This window comes from Takifugu flavidus, chromosome 20 (assembly GCF_003711565.1).
Source record: "Takifugu flavidus isolate HTHZ2018 chromosome 20, ASM371156v2, whole genome shotgun sequence".
Classification (NCBI taxonomy): Eukaryota; Metazoa; Chordata; class Actinopteri; order Tetraodontiformes; family Tetraodontidae; genus Takifugu; species Takifugu flavidus.
The window spans coordinates 10,729,613-10,748,644 of NC_079539.1; the positions used below are offsets into that span (position 1 = coordinate 10,729,613).

Below are 19,032 nucleotides of genomic sequence, written 5' to 3' on the forward strand. Positions count from 1 at the left end.
ACCCGCATTCGTTTTCAGCAATTTCACATATTCAAACCCAAAACCAGTTTTTCTGCTCTATGAATGATCAGGATCAAAAAGGATGAAACAAAATCAGAGCAGTGTCAGATTAAAACCCTGGTTTTGACCTTTGAGCTGAACTTTTCTCTTATCTGGGCTCACCTAACAACGAAATCTCAGTTTATAACTACATTCATGCATATATTCACGGATGTTTGACTAAAGTCCAGAAAGGAAAGGCTTGAAGGAAGAGCAGGGAAGAGGAAGAAGAGGAGCAGGAGAAAGGAGGGGACGGGAGGAGAGGACCAGTGGGAGGAGGGGTTTGTTGACATCGGAGGGACCCAAATCAGATGAGTGAAAACTGGTCATCTTAGATCCGTTCTTCCGCCGTTTCAGGACACATCGCCTTGGCCAAGGCTAAGGTAGAACCCTGCACATGAGCCAGGCACTCGACCCGGGCGGATCAGGACCCGCAGCTCTTATTTCAGCCCAGCGCTTAGCTAGCGCTAGCCTCACGCGCTAAGTTAGCCATCACCATAGCTGGGAAAGTCATCGTTAGCCACAAGCTAATTTATGCGCTGAAATGCATTAATGGCACTTCATCGGTAGATTAAGGCTCGACCTCTAGACCAGGCCCTGCTCCTTGGTATATAGACCTGTTGTAAGGGAGTAGGCTAAAAGTTACTTAGTGTCAGCACCTCTTTGACTTAAGTGGTATAAAAGTAAATTGTCCCACAGTGTCGCTAGCTAGCTAGCCGTCCAATAACAGTCGGTCGCATTTCTTCTCGGTTTCGGTGTCATATGTGGCCACTGACTGCTTATCTAACGCTCTAGTACGGTTAAGAGCAACCAAAGGGAAATGAAAGTTGGGTTGTGAATGACCACATATCTAATCAACGGGCGATTCTCCACAGCCAGGTGCTGTTTAGAAATACTAGTTAAAGTTGAGTAGCCAGCAGTAGCTGCTAACAGTAGAGACCAGAAATGATGGCTGATTCTGCCAACCACACTGCCAACCACACTGAGGTTCTGTCTTCAGTACGCTTCACTGAAAAGTCCAGTTGTAGACGTAGCAATGGTTTCCGAACCTGGCCCTTTGCCTAAACCCCGAGTCACCACAGAAAGCTCTGCAGTGGATGATGGAGTGAAAAATAAAGCCCATCTTGAAGGGTTTTACCTCTGTTCTGCTGGTGTCCTGCTTCAAAGACATCTGGCAATCCCCCTCTCATAAGCACCGCCAGGCCCACTTACCACGAGCATTGTTGTTATTTCCAGGTGGGTTCTAACAGAGAAATGGAGCCCTAATCCTTTTTCGTGTCTCTCAGGGTCCCTTGAGTGGCCTGTTTGGATCTGGGCCGGAGCAGAAGAGGCCACCATGGCAGCGCCGGCAGGAGACGACCCTGACAGCCTCATGACTCTGACAACGATCTTCTGCCTGAGGAACCTGAGGAAGACCATGTGTTATCAGGGCTTCAAGAACAAGCTGTCCCTGCGCTCAGACATCTTTCTCCCCAGTGAGATCTGTGACAAGCTCGTGAGCACGTATGTAACAGGAAGTATGAGTTGATTTCTCGTGACCCGCATTCGTTTTCAGGTCTGAGCAGTTTTGATTTCATGCTTGGTTCATTGTATTTCTATTTCTCGAGCAGATATATGGAGATGGTCCATACAGACAACAACTTTGAACCAGAGGAGAGCTTCTTTCAACTGTTCTCTGACCCAAGAAGTACCAGACTGACTAGGGTCCAGCTCAGAGAGGACATTGTGCGGGACAAAGATCTGGAGGCCATTAGGAAACAGGTGGGCTCTTGCAATTCCCTGGTTTCAGATGCACCCGTGACGTCGTCGTTGTAATGTGAGCTCTGTCATTTCCCATGGCTCTCTGCAAGGTTGTTGTTACCACATGCATAACGGAGCAGCCGTTGTCATCATCCAACAGGCCGTGGTGCTTCTGCTCCACATGCTTCACTGGGATCTGAGCTCTCTGCTATTTACTAGTTGTAGTTTCACTTTGAACCTGTCATGGCTGGTATGTTCAGATAACTCACCTACAGAGGTGATATAGCCGTTAAACAGCCCTCTGGGCTACCGTTAGCTGCGCTGCAGCCGCGATCTGTCATGCTTCTGATGGCTTCTTCTTTAGGGTGGGGCTTGTCGGGCATATTCCTACTGCCACGGAGGAGGGGGAGTTAGTCAGGGAAGCTGATAGGGGGGAGTGCTGGGTTGGATTTTAGTTTATTCCAGTCGATTCCTCACAGTCAGCCTCGAGTTACCTGTCTGACTGCCGTGAGCTAACAGTGCATCCTGGAGGAGGGGTTAGCCAAAGGTTTGGGCCTGTGTTCCAGACTGGGGGGGGGCTCCTGCTCTGTTGCTCTGATGGTTTTTTTCCTCTCACAGGACCTGATCGAGCTCAATCTCACCTACTGCAACAGCCTGTCGTCACGCAGCCTGAAAACACTCATGTGTTTCCGGGAGACTTTGGTGTCTCTCTGTCTCTTCGGCTGTCGTTATATCTTCTACCGCAGAGGCGCCCCGCTGGCCTGCAGCGAGGACACCGAGGACGAGGACTGTCCTGTGTCCAGACAGGCGCTGGAAACCGATTTTAACTTCCAGGGCTTCAACCGCCTCCGGCTGCTGAACATAGAAGGTCTTCCTGATGAGGTGGACGTGGAGACGTTGCTGAAACCCCTCAAGTGTCTCACCTCACTGGAGCTGGCCAATGTTCAGCTGCTGGGAACAGCTTTTCTCACCCAGTGGAAAGACAGGCTGGCATCACTGGTGCTCTACAACGTGGACCTGTCAGAAGAGTTGGTGAGCACTGTGGTAGAGCTGCTCCACCTCAGGTGAGGCTCATCTCACACACACACACACACACTAATGCATGAGGGCACTTTCATCTCAGACTCACTTGCTCGTGTATTTTATTTCGCTGGGTTCTGCCAGAGTCGATAATGAATAATAATGATCCCCTCCAGACATCTCGACATATCGAGAGAGAGCAGACGTGCTTCCCTCAAGTTCAAGATGACCAGGAAGATCCTGACGTCCATCGTGCAGCGTCTGGTGAACCTGGTCTCACTGGACATCTCTGGTCACATGATGCTGGACAACTGCACTGTTCCCCACTTTGAGGAAGCGATGGGTCGTCCAAGGTGGGTCTCCTTCCGCGAGCGCTGCGTCCAGATGGAGTCGGACCTTCCCAACAAACGCTCCTCTCTTTCAGCATTGAGCCGTGCAAGAGCAGCATCTATCCTTTCCAGGAGCTGAGGAGGCCGCTGCAGTTTCTGGGCTTATACGACACCAGTCTTTGTAACGTGACGCACATCCCTGCTCAGAAGGTACGCCGCTGACCTCTGCTGACCTTTCTCAGCCAGGCCTGCGCTTGCATCACTGTCTCCAGCTGAAGCCGCCGCTTGTGCTCCTTCAGGTGACCGGATCCAAGAATGAAGAGCAGGTCTTGAACGCCATTGAAGCTTACATGGAGTTTCGCCCTGAGCTGGCCCACAGAGCCATCAATCAGCTGTTCGACATCGCCAGGATACAGCACTGTAGCCAGCTGCTGCGAGCTCTGCAGGTAGGTCCAGGCTAAGGCGCGGACGCCCCGTGTGTGTCCTGTGAGGTATTCTGGTTCTGCTGCAGCAGCCGAGGCCTCTTACGCTCCTCTTTTTCCTCATCAGCTCGTCATCGCCGCGCTGAAGTGCCACAAGTACGATAAGAGCATCCAAGTGACGGGCAGCGCTGCCCTCTACTACCTGACCAACACCGAGTACCGCTGCGACCAGAGCGTGCGGCTGCGCAGGGAGGTCATCCAGGTGGTGCTGAATGGAATGGAGCAGTACCAGGAAGTGACTGTAAGTCTGACTCGATGGAGGAGGAGTGGGGGGCAGAGGGTAGCGTGTTTGCGCGCGTTGTGTTTAAGGAGGCGCTGCTAGCTTCTCCCCAGGTTAGCTACAGCTCTCTTCTTCTCTCACTCCAGGTCCAGCGGAACTGTTGCTTGACTCTGTGTAACTTCAGTATTCCAGAGGAGCTGGAATTCCAGTACAGCCGGGTCAACCTGCTGCTGCTGAAGATCCTGGAACCGTCCAGGCAGGATGAGTCCATCCAGAGGATTGCTGTCCATCTGTGCAACGCTTTAGTCTGTCAGGTGGATAATCACCACAAGGAAGCTGTGGGAAAGATGGGATTTGTCAAGGTAACCAGTCCAGCTTTTATTTAGCGTTATGCATGATAGCCAAGACCGATCCTTTCTAACTTATATGGATTCAACTCAAGAGGATGTAAAGCTGCTGTCTTGCTGGGTGAGAAATGAGCATGAGAGGGTTTTGACATCGAGCCGCCCCTCTTCCTCACAGATGACCTATATCAGGGGTGTCCAAACTTTTTTCACCGAGGGCCAAATACATAAAAATATAGGAGGGGCTGGGCCACTTACAAGAAATTAGGTATATAGCCTCTAAGAAGCTAAGACTAAGAAGTCCAATACACTCAAGCAAAATTGAAGTACGGGCCATATTCTATTCTATTTATAAAATGTCTTGCGGGCCAATTAAAAATGGACGAAGGCCCACAGTTGGCCCGCGGGCCGTAGTTTGGACACCCCTGACCTATATGATCCTTTACATTAAGCTGCTGGCTGCTGTGGGGCTGAAATGAGTCTTTTCTGTCTTCCAGACAATGTTGAATTTAATCCAGAAGAAACTGCAGGACAGAGTGGTGAGTCAGCAATAATCCATGAGCCCTCTCTCTGTCCCCGTCCCCGTCCCCGTCCCCCCGCCTCTGTCTGACATGTAGGAACCACAGGAGCTTGGTCACTATGTAACGCTCCTATAACACATTATTGCCTTCAGCATGACGTTTCAGCAAGGCAGTCCTTGTTGCGTAATAAGTCCACCAGAATGGGGCCGTAATAACGTGTTGAACCATGCATAGCGCCACCTAGTGCCGAGAAGGAGAACAGGCTCCCCTCAGTTATCAGATTAAAATGTGCGCGTAAATGTCCTGAGGGAGGCGTGGAAAGGCAGCCTGGTTCCTTCAGACACTGGGGGCCAGGCAGTGGTCAGACGCACAGTCATGCCTGCTCTTCATGTCCTTCAGTGTGACCAGGTGATGGAGTTCTCCTGGAGTGCTTTGTGGAACATCACAGATGAGACGCCTGACAACTGTCAGATGTTTCTCAACTGTCACGGCATGAGTCTCTTCCTGGAGTGTCTGGAGGTCAGTGATGAGCTTCTTCAGGAATAAACTGTCCTTCATTTGTATTTTCTGCCGTAAACCTCGTGTGACTTGCCTGCAGGAGTTTCCAGACAAGCAGGAACTTCACCGAAACATGTTGGGACTTTTGGGTAACGTTGCGGAAGTCAGAGCGTTGAGGCCACAGCTGCTGACGCCACAGTTCATCACTGTATTCACGTAAGTTCTTGAGATTTCTGAGGTCCTGAATTTATTAGAACACCTGATCACCTGAATCTCAAGCGGAGCAGAAATGAGTCCAGCTGGTGATCTCCTTCAGGGGTTACTTGGTCCGGAAAGCTAAAGGGCCACTTAGATCTCCAGGAATGACACGTTCCTGTAGTGTGAGAACTTGTCCTTGGTAGACTCCATCTGGTTTCTAACAGATGTTTGTTGCATCTGTTTCTCACCTTCTCAGTAACCTTCTGGACAGCAAGGCTGATGGGATCGAGGTGTCATACAACGCCTGCGGCGTGCTTTCGCACATCATGTTTGACGGCCCTGAGGTGTGGTCGATGGAGGAACCCCAGAGGGACAGGGTGATGGAGAAGATGTGGGACGCCATCCAAAGCTGGGATGTCAGCTCACGCCGCAACATCAACTACAGGTGAGCTCAGCGCGTTCCCTCCGTGTAGCAGTAGGAACAGTCTGTGTGCAGGTGTCATTTCTCAGAGGAACACGCCTGTGAGGAGGTGTTGTCCTTGTCCTACCTGCTGAGTCTGACTTTGACCTCTCAGGTCGTTTGAGCCCATCCTGCGGCTGCTGCCTCAGAGCATCTCGCCTGTCAGTCAACACTGGGCCACGTGGGCTCTCTACAACCTGGTGTCGGTTTACCGTGAGTACCTGCAGCTCAGAAGCCATGAACCTCATAACCTGGACATATATTTATATATAAAGCTGTAATCTGCTGCCTCTTATAGCCACATACAGATTATCACCAGTTTGCATTCGTGAAAGCTCTAAACTGAGCTCCTCATTCTCCCCATCTGCAGCTAACAAGTACTGTCCCCTGCTGATAAAGGAAGGAGGAGTCAGGCTTCTGGAGAAGGTTCTGGAACTGGAGAGCTCCCAGCCAGAGACAAAGGACATGGCCAGGTACCATCAAGTCTTGTCTTCTCCCTGCAAATGTGTGAGGAGGAAAAAGTCCTCTGTGGTGCGTTCCATTTACCTCAGAAGCTCTGAGTTGGGGGGAGGGAGGCATCTTTGAGGGGCACCTCAGGCCCATGAGGAATCTCCCACTTCCTGAGTAGCAAATCCACCTTCGGGGGCGTTCCAGTTGGAACTCTGAAAATCCCACTTCCCATACAAATGGGGAACGCAGTATTATCCTGCAGCCATTTACCACACACACATGCACACAGAGTTGGTATTAATTGTAGCTCCATAAACCTCTGCAGGACGCCTGCCTGTCCCTCTGCCTGTCTGCCTGTCCCTCTGCCTGTCTGCCTGTCCCTCTGCCTGTCTGTCTTACTCAGGCTGTCTAGTGAATCACAGTCTGGATGTTTTTTATGTCCTTCAGCAAAGTGATGGAACATTGTGAGAACTTCAAAGACGATCCGATGGAGACCAATGATGGACAGGAGGTAAACTACGGACAGAGAGGCTGACGGCCACCGAGGAAGGCCAGCCGGAGGCCGCCTGCTCCGTCTTCTCCACAGGCTCGTTTCATTCGTGTGCATTTTTCCTGTTCTAAGACTGTGTGGAGTGAACCAGCCTCTGAGCCTCTTCACAGCCGTTGGGACACGCGCGTCCGCTTGGCGCTGCTGGGCTGAGACTCCAGTGGAGAACGTTCCATGGTGAAGATGCTGCTGGCTCTGCTGCATGAGCGCAGCTGGGATGTGTTGCTGATTCTTTCATTTCTTTGAGTGAGTGGGTGAGTGAGTGGATGGACGTGTAGAAGGGGATGACTGCTTCTCGGTGTTGGACAGGCTGTGCTGCTTCCTTTACTCCCATCAAACCAGTCTGTCCCACCGACCTGCGATGTCCTCTGAGGTGGTGGACAAATACTGTGAACATGTCCGTCACTGAGTGGAGGCTCATCTGTCTGTTGACAGGAGACTTCCCAAACTGTGACATGATGGACTTCTTTATTATAAGTGTAAATATTGTCTGTCTCACCAGTTTAGTGTGTGTGTGTGTGTGTGTGTGTGTGTGGTGTGTGTGTGTGTGTGTGTGTGTGTGTGTGTGTGTGTGTGTGTGTGTTTTATAAGTAAAGGCTCATGACTTTACTGTATTGTAGTTTTTCTAGGTGTGATTGATATCAATAGACGTGGAATAACCAGGAATCATTTTGATATTCAGTAGTTTGGGAATTGCTTCCAACTGGTGTGTGTCTTCACCTGTTGGAAGGGTTAATGGTGGGACTGGGTTCGGTGGAAGTGCTTCTCCATCACAACACTACAACTCTGGATCCAACCTCAGGGTGGGACTGAACTTCCTCAGCCTGAAGGGGAGCAGCTTTTAGCAGAAGTTCTTCCAGACACTGACCAGAATACACGGAGAGATGATGAGAGATGACCATCAGCTGTCCCACCTCTCCAGTGCACTCCATCCTCTTCATGCAGCTTCCTCTGGCTGGCGCCACGCTTTGACAGATCTGGCGCTGTGGAGCCGACCTGCAGAACGTCAGGATAGGTCATCAGACGGGAAAACCAAAGAATGAAGATGGATTTATCTTTGTTGGACAGTTTTTATCCAGTAGAGACCGTTGCTGAGGGGTTTGTGGGCTGTCCAGCATGAAATGTTGAACATGTGTCCAGCGTGCAGTCGTCTCTGCTGCACACAGAACACTAAGATTCTTCTTTCTGCTTAATGCAGGAGGATTCTGGGTAATTCTATTTAATTGATGATGTGTGTGTTATGCTACAGGGTTCAGCTAAAACTGTCTACAATTCACCATAAATGAACTCCATGATTTTTTTCTCATAGTTTCTTTAAAAGTTGAGAAATGTAAAGATCTTTTTCCAGCTCTAATTAAAGTCCCAGATGTCAGGATGACAACATTTAACTGTGTGTTAACGCCTCCCCCCTCTGTTATCCATTCCTGTCGTTTGATGTGGACGGTTCTTATGTTGAACAAAAACTTCTTTTTTTTAATTAAAAGTACCTCAACAGAGAGGTCAAAAGGTCAGGAGTAGCAGTCTGACTGTTGGTTCCATGTTCATGTTCTAAACACTGCAGCGGCTGGTTGTTTCACCCTAATCTGGTCGGGGTTTGTTTTTCTTTCCCAGTGTGAACAGTAATTTAGTGGCTTATCTCCCGTATCCGTATTCCATCGATGCTCCCAACAGGATTGTGAGTCTGAGCATGACCCAGGATGTCGGCCATCGACTGAGGACCATCCTTTAGTCAGGTCGTGTCCTCATGGATGGAGGAGGCCTCCTCCTGTCAGCTCCTTATTGCCTGATTCTAAAGCACTTTGGTTGGATGATTCCTGCCCAGTGGCAGCAGCTCAAGCTGGACGCGTCCCAGCATCTACACAGGACGGGGGACACGGCTGATGCTGGTTCTCCTCCGTCTGGTGCAGCACAGTGAGGAGGACAGTCCTCAGGGAGGCAGCAGGAGGTGATGAGACACCTTCACACAAACATGAGGGATGTGGTTAAACAGGTGAGCATCTCATGGAGCAGAGCGAGGCCCACCCTGGCGGCAGCATGGTGGCAGTGGAAAATATCGTTTTTATCACGTTTATATCGTCACCAATGATGATTTTGTGCTTGCAAAGCATCTTCAGAAAAGAACTGTAGGATTTCTGATCCAACGTGCTGAAAGTCCAGCTTTGTTCTGATATAAAGAGTAGCACGTTGTCAATGACCAGATGACTAAGCAATAAAGAGTGTTTTAAAGAAGTGTGACGAATGATTTCCTCTATAACAATCAGCTGCTCTGACATCCGACCTGACCAGGACACCGAGTTCAAAGAAGGAAAAAACAGCTGTTCTGTTTCAGATCTGCACAATGAGAAAAGACACAACGGGAGGGCAAGGTTGCACACACCAGATCACCACAGGCACGATAAGTTATGTCCTGGTGACTGTTACTGGGGAGGCTGTTCCTGGTGACTGTTACTGGGGAGGCTGTTCCTGGTGATGGTGTTACCGAAGAGGCTGTTCCTGGTGACTGTTACTGAAGAGGCTGTTCCTGGTGACTGTTACTGAAGAGGCTGTTCCTGGTGACTGTTACTGGGGAGGATGTTCCTGGTGACTTCCTGGGGAGGCTGTTCCTGGTGACTGTTACTGGGGAGGCTGTTCCTGGTGACTGATACTGGGGAGGCTGTTCCTGGTGACTGATACTGAGGAGGCTGTTACTGGGGAGGCTGTTCCTGGTGATGATGTTACTGGGGAGGCTTTTCCTGGTGACTGTTACTGGGGAAGCTGTTCCTGGTGTCTGTTCCTGGGGAGGCTGTTCCTGGTGTCTGTTACTGGGGAGGCTGTTCCTGGTGGTACTGCTCTGAATGAGACTGTTCTGGGTGACACTGCTGCTGGTCCATTTCACAACCGAGCTGATCCCTTGAGATTCATTAATAACTAAAATAGGTATATACAGGTTTCTTTCCTGAAGCCTTTTCTAAGCTTCTCCTGTGTTCAAACTACCAGGACTCTTGATGGTGAACCTGAGGACTTGGTGCCTGATGAGTGGAGTTTTTACACAATGTCTGAAAGAGGATGGAGGCTGGACACCAGGCAGCACCTAACGGACCACCAACACCCTGATCCTCAACACTTATTATTATTCATTAAATCTGTACAAAACTATTACATGTCAGGATGAAATAATGTTACATTTGAGATAAAATGACTTTTACAGCTTTTGGATTTCTTTGTTTCCAGTCTACTAAATATGACAAAACATTGTCTACATCAACGGATGGGCTTTGACTGAAAACTTTATACAGTGAATATGGAATTTGGCTAATATTAAGAGACGATTGATGACAGTTTAACATTATCAGTCAGTACTTTCTGAATATTTACTATACTATTTACTATAAAAGCAGGGCTGATTTTCATGTGTAAGAAGTTATTTAGGCCAACACAACAGTAAGATATCATCAGAATATTGTTTCATCTGTGTTTTGTCAGATTGGGCCTGACAGGTGGAACACCCCAGTAGTTTTCTGATGTGTATTATTTGATATATATTTCTCCTACAGAGAACAAACTATCTGTGGATTATGTTTCTAATCGATTAGTGTTAAATATCACAACCTGTCAAGGCAGAGCTGAGTAACCTTCTAGCACCGTCTTGCAACACATACAGTACCATAGAAACTTCTCTTGGTGTAACAGCAAGTTTTGGACTGAAATAAAGCGTTGATATTTAAAGAGCTGACCGCGGTCCTTTAGTAGAGGAAGACACAGGTGTGCACGACTGGACAATAAAAGACTGTGACAATAAAAGTTCTCTGGACTTAACTTTCCTGGTCTCCTCTTCTTCTCCTTTTGGACCTAGAAGATTTTCTGTCAGTGAATAATTTATTCAGTTGGGACTTTATTTCTGATACCAGCCCCCCCAGGCTGAAAAATCTACAGCAAAAGCACCTGTCAGGTGACGAGGCAGACCAGCAGGGTTCCAGCAGCCTGGTGATCAGGTGATCATGTTTCTGGACCCCGGCAGCCTTGGCCTATAGCAGCATAACTAAGATGTTAACCTAATAATTAGACGACCCTCTAAGTATCATAATTAGTCTGACTATGATAATAAAGTAACTGGAACTACAGAATTACTGACTATCAGCTCTTTCAAAGAGGAAAGTCTAATCTAAATGTGTCACTAGCTCCTCCAGGTAGGATGGAGCTCGCTTGGTGGATACTGGTTCCATAATGTCCATAACACTCTTGTGGTCAAGAGGAACTTTGATCCTACCACCACGCTCAGGGTTTTTCGTTACAGTGGCTACTTGGTGATGAGGTGCTACACAGTTTTGGTGGTTAAGGACCCTTCTGCTGGTGTGGCTGTTCAGGTCCCTGGCGTGTTAGGGGAGACATCCATAGATATCACTGAGACCTTTTTGGGAAGCATGGCCTGGAGTTGCTCGATTCTTCCTTAGTATTTGCAGCCCAAGAGGCAGTGGTGCAGTCACTGCAAAAGTGTTATGAGGTCAGTGGTCAGGACCCTCAACGTGTCTCCGGTAAGGTCAAAGTGTGTAGCAGGAGGGTTTGGTGGACCTCTGCTAGTGTGAAGCTATCAGCTATCTGCTCAGAGCAATATTCAGGCCCCACTGTACTCAGCCCTTGGACTCTGGCCTCCTGGCTCAATCACTTGCCTCCTCACCTGGTTCAGGTGGACTACTTACATTCTTATTGAATATTGGTTTGATTGACCCCAGCACTGCGTAAAGAAACCTCAAGAGTCAAACAACAGTGTGTTCTTTGTATCTCCTTTATTAAAAATCCATAACAATAGTGTAACAGACATGGATGAAATGGTTACAGAGCTGACCAGCGTTACAAAACTATAATGCAAAACGTGAAAAGGAAATGCTGTATGTCTTTATTTACACGGGGACAGTGTACATAAAACTCCAGCCTCCCAAACCAAGGGGACAAGTCCAGAACAAGACTGTCCATTTGCTGCTGTCCTCCCAGAGTCCCCAGGTGAGGAGAGGTAAAACCAGTAAGACCTGAGCTCACAGCCTGGTACCAGTGGCATCCACAAGAATGGTGAGACTGGTGTCCTGGTCTCCAGGTTCCCTCTCAGCACGTGTCACAGATGTGAGACAGTCTGGAGAACCTGTGGAGAACATCCTGCTGTCTGTCACCCCCCCAATGGTTTACGTGAACCTGGTCCTGCTCCAGGTTTCTTCCAGAAATTTTCTCTTGCCACAGATAAATAACACTCCGCTCAGGCGTCAGGCTGTGGGGTTTAGAGGCAGAACTGGACCTAAATCGGACAACTGTGTACATCAGTAAACCTACTGCAACAGCTGGAAGGTCAAAAGTCAAATGCAGACAGAAAAGGTGTCTGTTTCTGTACCACAGGTTTAGCACTGACCCAAACCTGACAAATACTAATAGTGGTTGGAATTAGTGATGGCTCAAAGAAGACAGGTGGCAAACAGTGATCAGCACAAGAAAAACACACAGACGAGGCCAAACGCCACCATGTGCCGGGACATCCTGGGGGTCCCTGCACACCAGGACGTTGCATTCATTAAGAATCTCTTCACATTGAAAAATACAAAACACACATAAAACCAAGGCCCAATCACATCCCGCTGCTTTGAACTTCTGGGTTTCCAATACGTCGACGATATCCTGTATCAGGACAGACCGTCAGGTGTGTCCTCCACAGGTGGATCACAGGAAGAACAGCAGTCGGAACTATCAGACAAGTTAAGAAATGATGCTCACAGTATCAGTTTTTGTTCTTCTTCTCATTGCAGCCACTCGGAGGATCATTACAGTTGTTCTCCACTTCTCTTGATGGCCTCCATAGGGAGGCGCGTTCTCCAGGGGTGGTCTTCAGGCCTCAGAGCTCAGGGAGGTTCGTGTGGGGCTGGGAGGGAGGCGAGCTGCTGCACTATGCTCTGTGCGGAAACTGTAATCATACTGACACAGGAAGTCAAATAAAGGAGGGCTCTTAGAAGCCTCGGTCACCCTGCATCACAATAACAGCTGGACTGGGATCAGGTTCTGTACCAGGGATCAAGTTTTGGACTGAAGGGGTCAGATTTACTTTGACATAAATTCCCTGTATAATTCTGCTTTAATGTATTATTATTATTGGGTGTTATAAGGCTAACTGGTAACAGTTATTACGAAAATAACAGTACAGTGGAACCTCTACTTACAAAATTAATTGGTTCTGGAAGTTGTTTCGTAACCTGAAAATTACATAAGTAGAGATGCGTTTTCCATGTAAATGCCCTAATCCGTTCCAAGCCCCCAAAAATTTGGACATAATTTTTTTATAAATCATAAAAATGCATCGAAACATGTAACAAATACATGTTACAATTAGATTACCGCACAATAACTGTAGGAATTCAGTGCGAGGCTTCTCCAGGTACAAAATGAACTTTATTACAGGCTAATCTTACATTAGCTGTCATTACTAGCAACGAACGTTAACACTCGTGGTAACAGCGCCATCTAATGGACAAACATATCAACACCCACAATAAATAAAAGTTAAACGAAGGCGACGCTGGGATACACACAAACTTGTACATTTTGACGTCCCTCCTAGCCAATGGGATGACAGGAAGATGCTAGGCGATAGCCAATGGCAGAGCAGCTACAAGCATGTTTACGTTCGCTAAACTCCACGAGCTGCAAGTAGCAGCGGTAGCGTATTTTTTCCTTTCGTATCCTGAAATTTCTTTCGTAACAAGAGGAAATATTTTACCATTGAGACGTTTTGTAACCTGAAAATTCCACATGTAGAGACGTTTGTAAGTAGAGGTCCTACTGTATACATTACTAGCTAAAACAGAATACTGATTTTTTTCAGATCTCTGGGCAGTATTACATTATTACATTATAGCCAAGACAGGGTTCAGGATATGAATATACACACACATAACCCCACTGAACAGGTGAAAGGAGTCAAATGACCCGTGTGGTGAACAAAGAGACTCACCTCTTTCTCAATTTCAGCCAGTGACTTGATGGTGATTCCCATCAGATCCACCTGCTGCAGCTTCACACACACACACACACACACACACACACACAGACACACAGACACACAGAGTTAGGTGATGATAACTGTTGGAGAGTACTGGGAGGAACCCAGCACCATGAGGATGACTCAGGACCCTCATCCAGTACTGCTCAGACCAACCATCACTTACTTCAGATGAGGCACAGGCAAACTTCTCCGAGATCACAAAGGGAACTCCATCCATGGCTGCAAGAGACAGTCACAGCTTACTGGACATGTAGAAAGGTGATGGTGTTTTTACAGGATGGAACCTGAGGGCAAGTATCAGTGACACATCCTGACCCCCCCAGGACCCTCGTGTCCTCTCAGAAGGTTCTCTTCCAGTAATCCTCATCACCTTCAAGTCCCTCGTGGTGCTGAATGTAGCTGACTTGTTCTCGTTTGCTGTAACTGTTCCATCTACTACACTCACTTCAGGGATACCAGGTGACTCAGTTTTAAATTTAGAGACACCCCCCACAACCACCACCCCCGCCGCCCCACAACCACCACCACCTGAAAACATGGTGCCATCAATCAGCCTGACCTCAACTCTTCACTCCAGCACAACAAAAGCCAAAAGCACTTCAGACGAGAGGTTCTAACCTGAGATAGCATAAAGGTTGGAGTTCTGGTGCTCGTAGTCTGGTCTGGTGGTGTTCTTGCCTCTGAAGCTGGCCGGCAGAGTCATAGAAATGTGCCTATAAAAACAAGCATCTGCTTGGTGGAACTCAGACACGGTCCTGTAAATTCAGGCTAACGCGCAGCGCGAGGACCTACTTGGGCAGAGCTGGAGCTGGAGCTGGAGCCGGCTGTGGGCTGGAGATCACGTTCTGCAGGTTGAGGGTGGTTGGAGTCTGCACAGAGTCCTGGGCCCGAGGTACCGTGCCCATACGATACCAGATCCCCATGTTGTTCAGCTCTCTGTCAAACAGCGCAGAAGCATCGTGACTATCAGACTTGGGTCTGTCACCGTCTGACAGCACATTATTACTATCTTATAATGAAAGTAATACCGCAATTCTTGGCTGTAGCAGCAGCTGACTGACAGATGCTGTCAGCTTGTTCTTCATCATCATTTCTTAAACATTGAGTCATGACCTGGACGACCCGGAAATGCAACAAGTACCCAGATTTTTGTCTAACTCCAAAGGAGGTTCTGCTGGTGATGCCACTATCCCTTCTCTCAGGTCCAGGATCAGTGGTGGACCGCACCACACAGCTGAGCCTCCTTCACTTGGAAAGGACTAAAACCAGATGCTAACGACTAGCAGCTTAATTCCCATCAAATGTGCTGCATTGCTCTGAAGGTGAGCAGATCCATCTATTATATTAAGGTCAAATGTATTAATAACACCTAAAAAAAAAATCAATGTCATGAAATATGAGTTTTTGTTTCGTTGGACAACCGTCTTAACGCTGTTGCCCCCTGCTGTTAGACTCCAGTACTGCATGTGAAACCACACACCACCTGTATCAACGTGCGAGTCCTCGGAAAGTGTGCACAGATCCAGGAGCAGCAGAGACATTGCCACACAGCTACACGTGAGCGGCTCACCCTATAAATGTGTACTGGGGCGGGGCCTGTTTGGAGCGTCCCAGGATACGAATGTCACAAATGGCTGCCTCGGTGGAGTCACGAGGAATAAACTTGATGCAAAGTCTCCTTTTCCTGAAGGCCTGCTCCTCTAAAGGGGAGAACCGAGAGTCAGTCTACTGCAACGTGGCTCTTCATTTGTGATGGACAGGAAAACCCCCAGCTGAATCTTTATTTTGAGAGTATTAGCACGTGTGGGGCTGCTGAGGACTTTATGGAATTACATACGTGTGTCGACTGTCTCCTGGATGGGGATGAAGCCCACAGGTAGAGTATCCTTGATATCAATCAGCTTCATGTCCACTAGAACGTTGCCCAAGTGGCTCTGCAGGTAGGCAAGCAAACAAACAAGTTGGTGGCTCCAGATCCATGGAAACACTGACAGTGTAAAGCTTTGGTATGATCCCACAAGGAGACTGACAACATCTGGAGGTCTTCACATACACCTGCTCTTCAGAGGACACCTGACTTACATTTTCTTTAGAGAACACCCTGGTGAAGCACAGGTAACGGGTCACCTTGGATTTAAAAAGCCCATCTTTCCAGAGGTCGGCATCAAGGCCATCTGTCGTAGTAGAAACCTGGAAAACAGTAAGAGGGGCTCATCACCCATACAACTGGTGTCACTGAATAGGACACACCGGCTTCTGTATGAAGGGACAAACTGTCCAGCGGACTAGGTACCTGCTCCATTCTGTCATGTGGACAAGGCTTGTGAACAGGTCACAGACCAGGTCCAGCACGAGGGACGTTAATAAAACCACAACCTTTAGCTCTGATGAAGACTGAGGACGTGTCTCCTCAGCAGGACACAACAGATTCTGCCTTGTCTGTCTCGTTATGTGCATATGATAACATCATCTGGAGATGACGCTTCCGTCCACAAGGACAGGCATGTCCAAAGGCTGCTTTGTCCGTGGATGATCCAGTACTTTCCACGGGGACAGATGGGTTATCTGTGTGTCCTGAGTGGTCTTTAGCTTCTTACCACATCGTATCCAGTGGGGGCTCTGTTCCGAGAGGCCACCACTCCGACTCCTGTGATTGGGTCCATGGACATCTCTGACAGAGCTTCGGACAGCTCCCGGACCTCGGGCATGTTTGCAGAGTTCTGGAGAAACAGGAGCGGTAGCAGAGAGACACCGATCAAAACAACCGTAACTTTAACCATTTGAAATGTAACCATTTACAAATTATGGGCAAATTATAAATATCTACCTGCCATCACCAATAGTGTAATACATCAGGAGTCAAACTATAGTTTGAAAGGTTGAAGGTGAAGTAAAGCGAATCAGCTTTAAACACTAACCTGTAGCATGAAAACATAACCCAGCTAACCAAGTAGCATCCACACCTGAGTCCACCTGTGACCGTGTTAAAATAACACGAGTACACCTGGGACGATGTCCTGCAGCCGTCCGACATGTGTGACGGTGCAAATGCAACAGTGACATTAAGGACACCATCGGATACGAAGGCAGAAACATCAAAACAAGGCTCCGATTACACGACCGCGCGTTAGCATCCCGGTTAGCAAAACCCTCTTCTGCTCGGACCGTTTGGAGACTGCAACACTTGTAAAAGACATTTAAGACACAGGAGCATCCAGCGATGCCTGCTTTTACACATTTCTACCCCACATAGGTGCTAAACCTCCCCGAGTCCGCAGCTAGTGGAGCTAGCGCAGGCTAGCTAGCATGCTTACCCAGCAGGGCGAGCGGGGTTTCCGTCGCGACCCTTTTCACCTCTTTGGGAATCGGTGGGAAAACTCGCGCCTCAACGGAACCAACGTCGGTGGGCTAAAGGTTTAATATACCTGCAGCGTTATGTCCGTTACTGCTGCCTGCCCACAGCGGGTTTGTTGGGCGAGTTGGGGGTGGGTAGGTGGGGGTGTGGGGGGCGATCGGGTCCTGCGCCTGCTGTGACGTCACGGGTTCTGATAGGCGGTCAGTGAAGGCTGCAGGTTACATCAAAGGATGCATCTGGAGGATTTTGGCCTTAAATGATAAAGTTTTTGAAAAAAATTGGACTTTACCTCTGAAAATAAGTATCTGCACCACCCCTCCTCCCATCTACCCCTGCCCAGCAAGACCCCCATCCCATCCACCACCACCCCCAACCCACCCGTCAAACCCATTGTGGGCAGCTGACTTGGTGCACCAGTCAGGACTGGCTGCCAGTGCAGTCAGAGCCTCTCACTGGTTTCTTAATAAAACACAATTTCCATCTTTCCAGATTAATTTAAGCGCCAGCTCATAGCTACACACAATACTACTGCTGCCATCATATCACGGTGGCGCCATGGCTAGTGCTGCCTCACAGCACAAAGGTTGTGTGCTGGAGGTCACACGGGCCTCTGAGTTGGTATGTGTGTCTCTGGCTTCCTCCACCATCAAAAAGCATAGAGGACAGGTCCCCCTACTTCAGGGTCGTTATTCGTGAGGACATCTGTCCGGGGCCCTGAATGATTAATTGTCCCCCAGGGGTGATCTTCAGATGGACCTTCCTTGTTGTAGAGGGCTGTAAATCCCTCATTAAGGACTTTGAGCTACTGGAGCTGTTAATGGATAACCTTTGACTAACCATCACCGGGCTTCACGTCTTCATTTTCATTGAATCAACACTTTTAATCAAATAAATTTCACTTAGAGCCCAAAATCAATCAATCAATCAATCAATCAATCAATCAATCAATCAATCAATCAATCAAGCAAGCAAGCAATCAATCAAGCAAGCAAGCAAGCAATCAATCAATCTTTATCTATATATTATCTGTTACAAAACAAATTGTTTCTAGCCCCTTTACAGAATCTCGGGGCCTGACCCCCAACAAGCAACAGTGGCAAGAAAAACTCCCCTTTAACAGGAAGAAACCTTGAGCAGGACCAGGCTCATGTATTACATGAGCCTGGGATTACAGTTGCTGTATTCATCTACAGGTATCACCGTCTTCAGAGCTACTGTACATGCTGACCTATTGACCTCCGACCCCGCTGACCCACTCAACTCGACTCTACCGGCAGCTCACTTTACTTAATATAATGTATTTCTGTATGTACTTCTATGCTCTACCTATTTTCTCCTCTACCTGTCCTCCCCCCTCTCCTCTCTCTCTACCCAGCCCCCCCATCAGCAGGAGGGTCCCCCTATATGAGCCTGGTCCTGCTCAAGGTTTCTTCCTGTTAAAGGGGAGTTTTTCCTGCCACTGTTGCTTGTTGGGGGTCCAGACCCTGGGATTCTGGAAAGTGCCTGGAAACAATTTTGATTGTAACAGATGCTATATAACTAAAGAGTGATTGATTGATTGATTGATTGATTGATTGATTGATTGATTGATTGATTGATTGAATAGACATCAGCGATGGTCACCTGTGTCCGGAGCAGCACTGAGGTCCAGCAGGACAAGAACAGACATCAGGCCTTTATCGGATGCTGTAAGGTCATATATGACTTTGACATCGTGTTTCTCTACTATGATGAGCTCTACATCCTGATTGAAAGTCCTCAAAACATCTTTTGGAACAGATTTTAATGAGCCAAGGAACCAATGATTAAATGTT

The 19,032-nt window shown here is 48.2% G+C and overlaps 2 protein-coding genes across 5 annotated transcripts; one reads left to right on the forward strand and one right to left on the reverse strand.

Moving 5' to 3' along the window:
• Positions 1-189: 189 nt before the first annotated feature.
• On the forward strand, positions 190-9,077 carry zer1 (zyg-11 related, cell cycle regulator). Of its 2 annotated transcripts, XM_057018699.1 has the most exons (16): positions 190-422; positions 1,326-1,542; positions 1,650-1,800; positions 2,398-2,843; positions 2,976-3,152; positions 3,224-3,338; positions 3,428-3,574; positions 3,678-3,851; positions 3,977-4,192; positions 4,672-4,713; positions 5,095-5,214; positions 5,294-5,409; positions 5,648-5,836; positions 5,967-6,064; positions 6,222-6,324; positions 6,749-9,077. In XM_057018699.1, the coding sequence occupies exons 2-16, from the start codon at positions 1,376-1,378 to the stop codon at positions 6,834-6,836; spliced, it is 2,349 nt and encodes a 782-aa protein (XP_056874679.1). In that variant the 5' UTR covers positions 190-422; positions 1,326-1,375; the 3' UTR covers positions 6,837-9,077. The 2 variants fall into 2 exon arrangements, with proteins under 2 accessions (XP_056874679.1, XP_056874680.1); XM_057018700.1 differs by lacking the exon at positions 190-422 and having other exon boundaries at positions 1,326-1,556.
• A 2,517-nt stretch (positions 9,078-11,594) lies between these two features.
• mvb12ba (multivesicular body subunit 12Ba) lies at positions 11,595-17,398 on the reverse strand. 3 transcript variants are annotated; one of them, XM_057019224.1, is made up of 10 exons: positions 17,289-17,398; positions 16,461-16,583; positions 15,946-16,053; positions 15,701-15,797; positions 15,434-15,563; positions 14,656-14,799; positions 14,482-14,576; positions 14,027-14,082; positions 13,813-13,872; positions 11,595-12,779 (listed from the first exon to the last, which is right to left on the reverse strand). In XM_057019224.1, exons 2-10 carry the CDS (start codon positions 16,569-16,571, stop codon positions 12,693-12,695), a joined length of 888 nt encoding a protein of 295 aa, XP_056875204.1. In that variant the 5' UTR covers positions 16,572-16,583; positions 17,289-17,398; the 3' UTR covers positions 11,595-12,692. The 3 variants fall into 3 exon arrangements, with proteins under 3 accessions (XP_056875204.1, XP_056875203.1, XP_056875201.1); XM_057019223.1 differs by having other exon boundaries at positions 17,178-17,391; XM_057019221.1 differs by lacking the exon at positions 17,289-17,398 and adding an exon at positions 16,782-17,133.
• Positions 17,399-19,032: the final 1,634 nt, after the last annotated feature.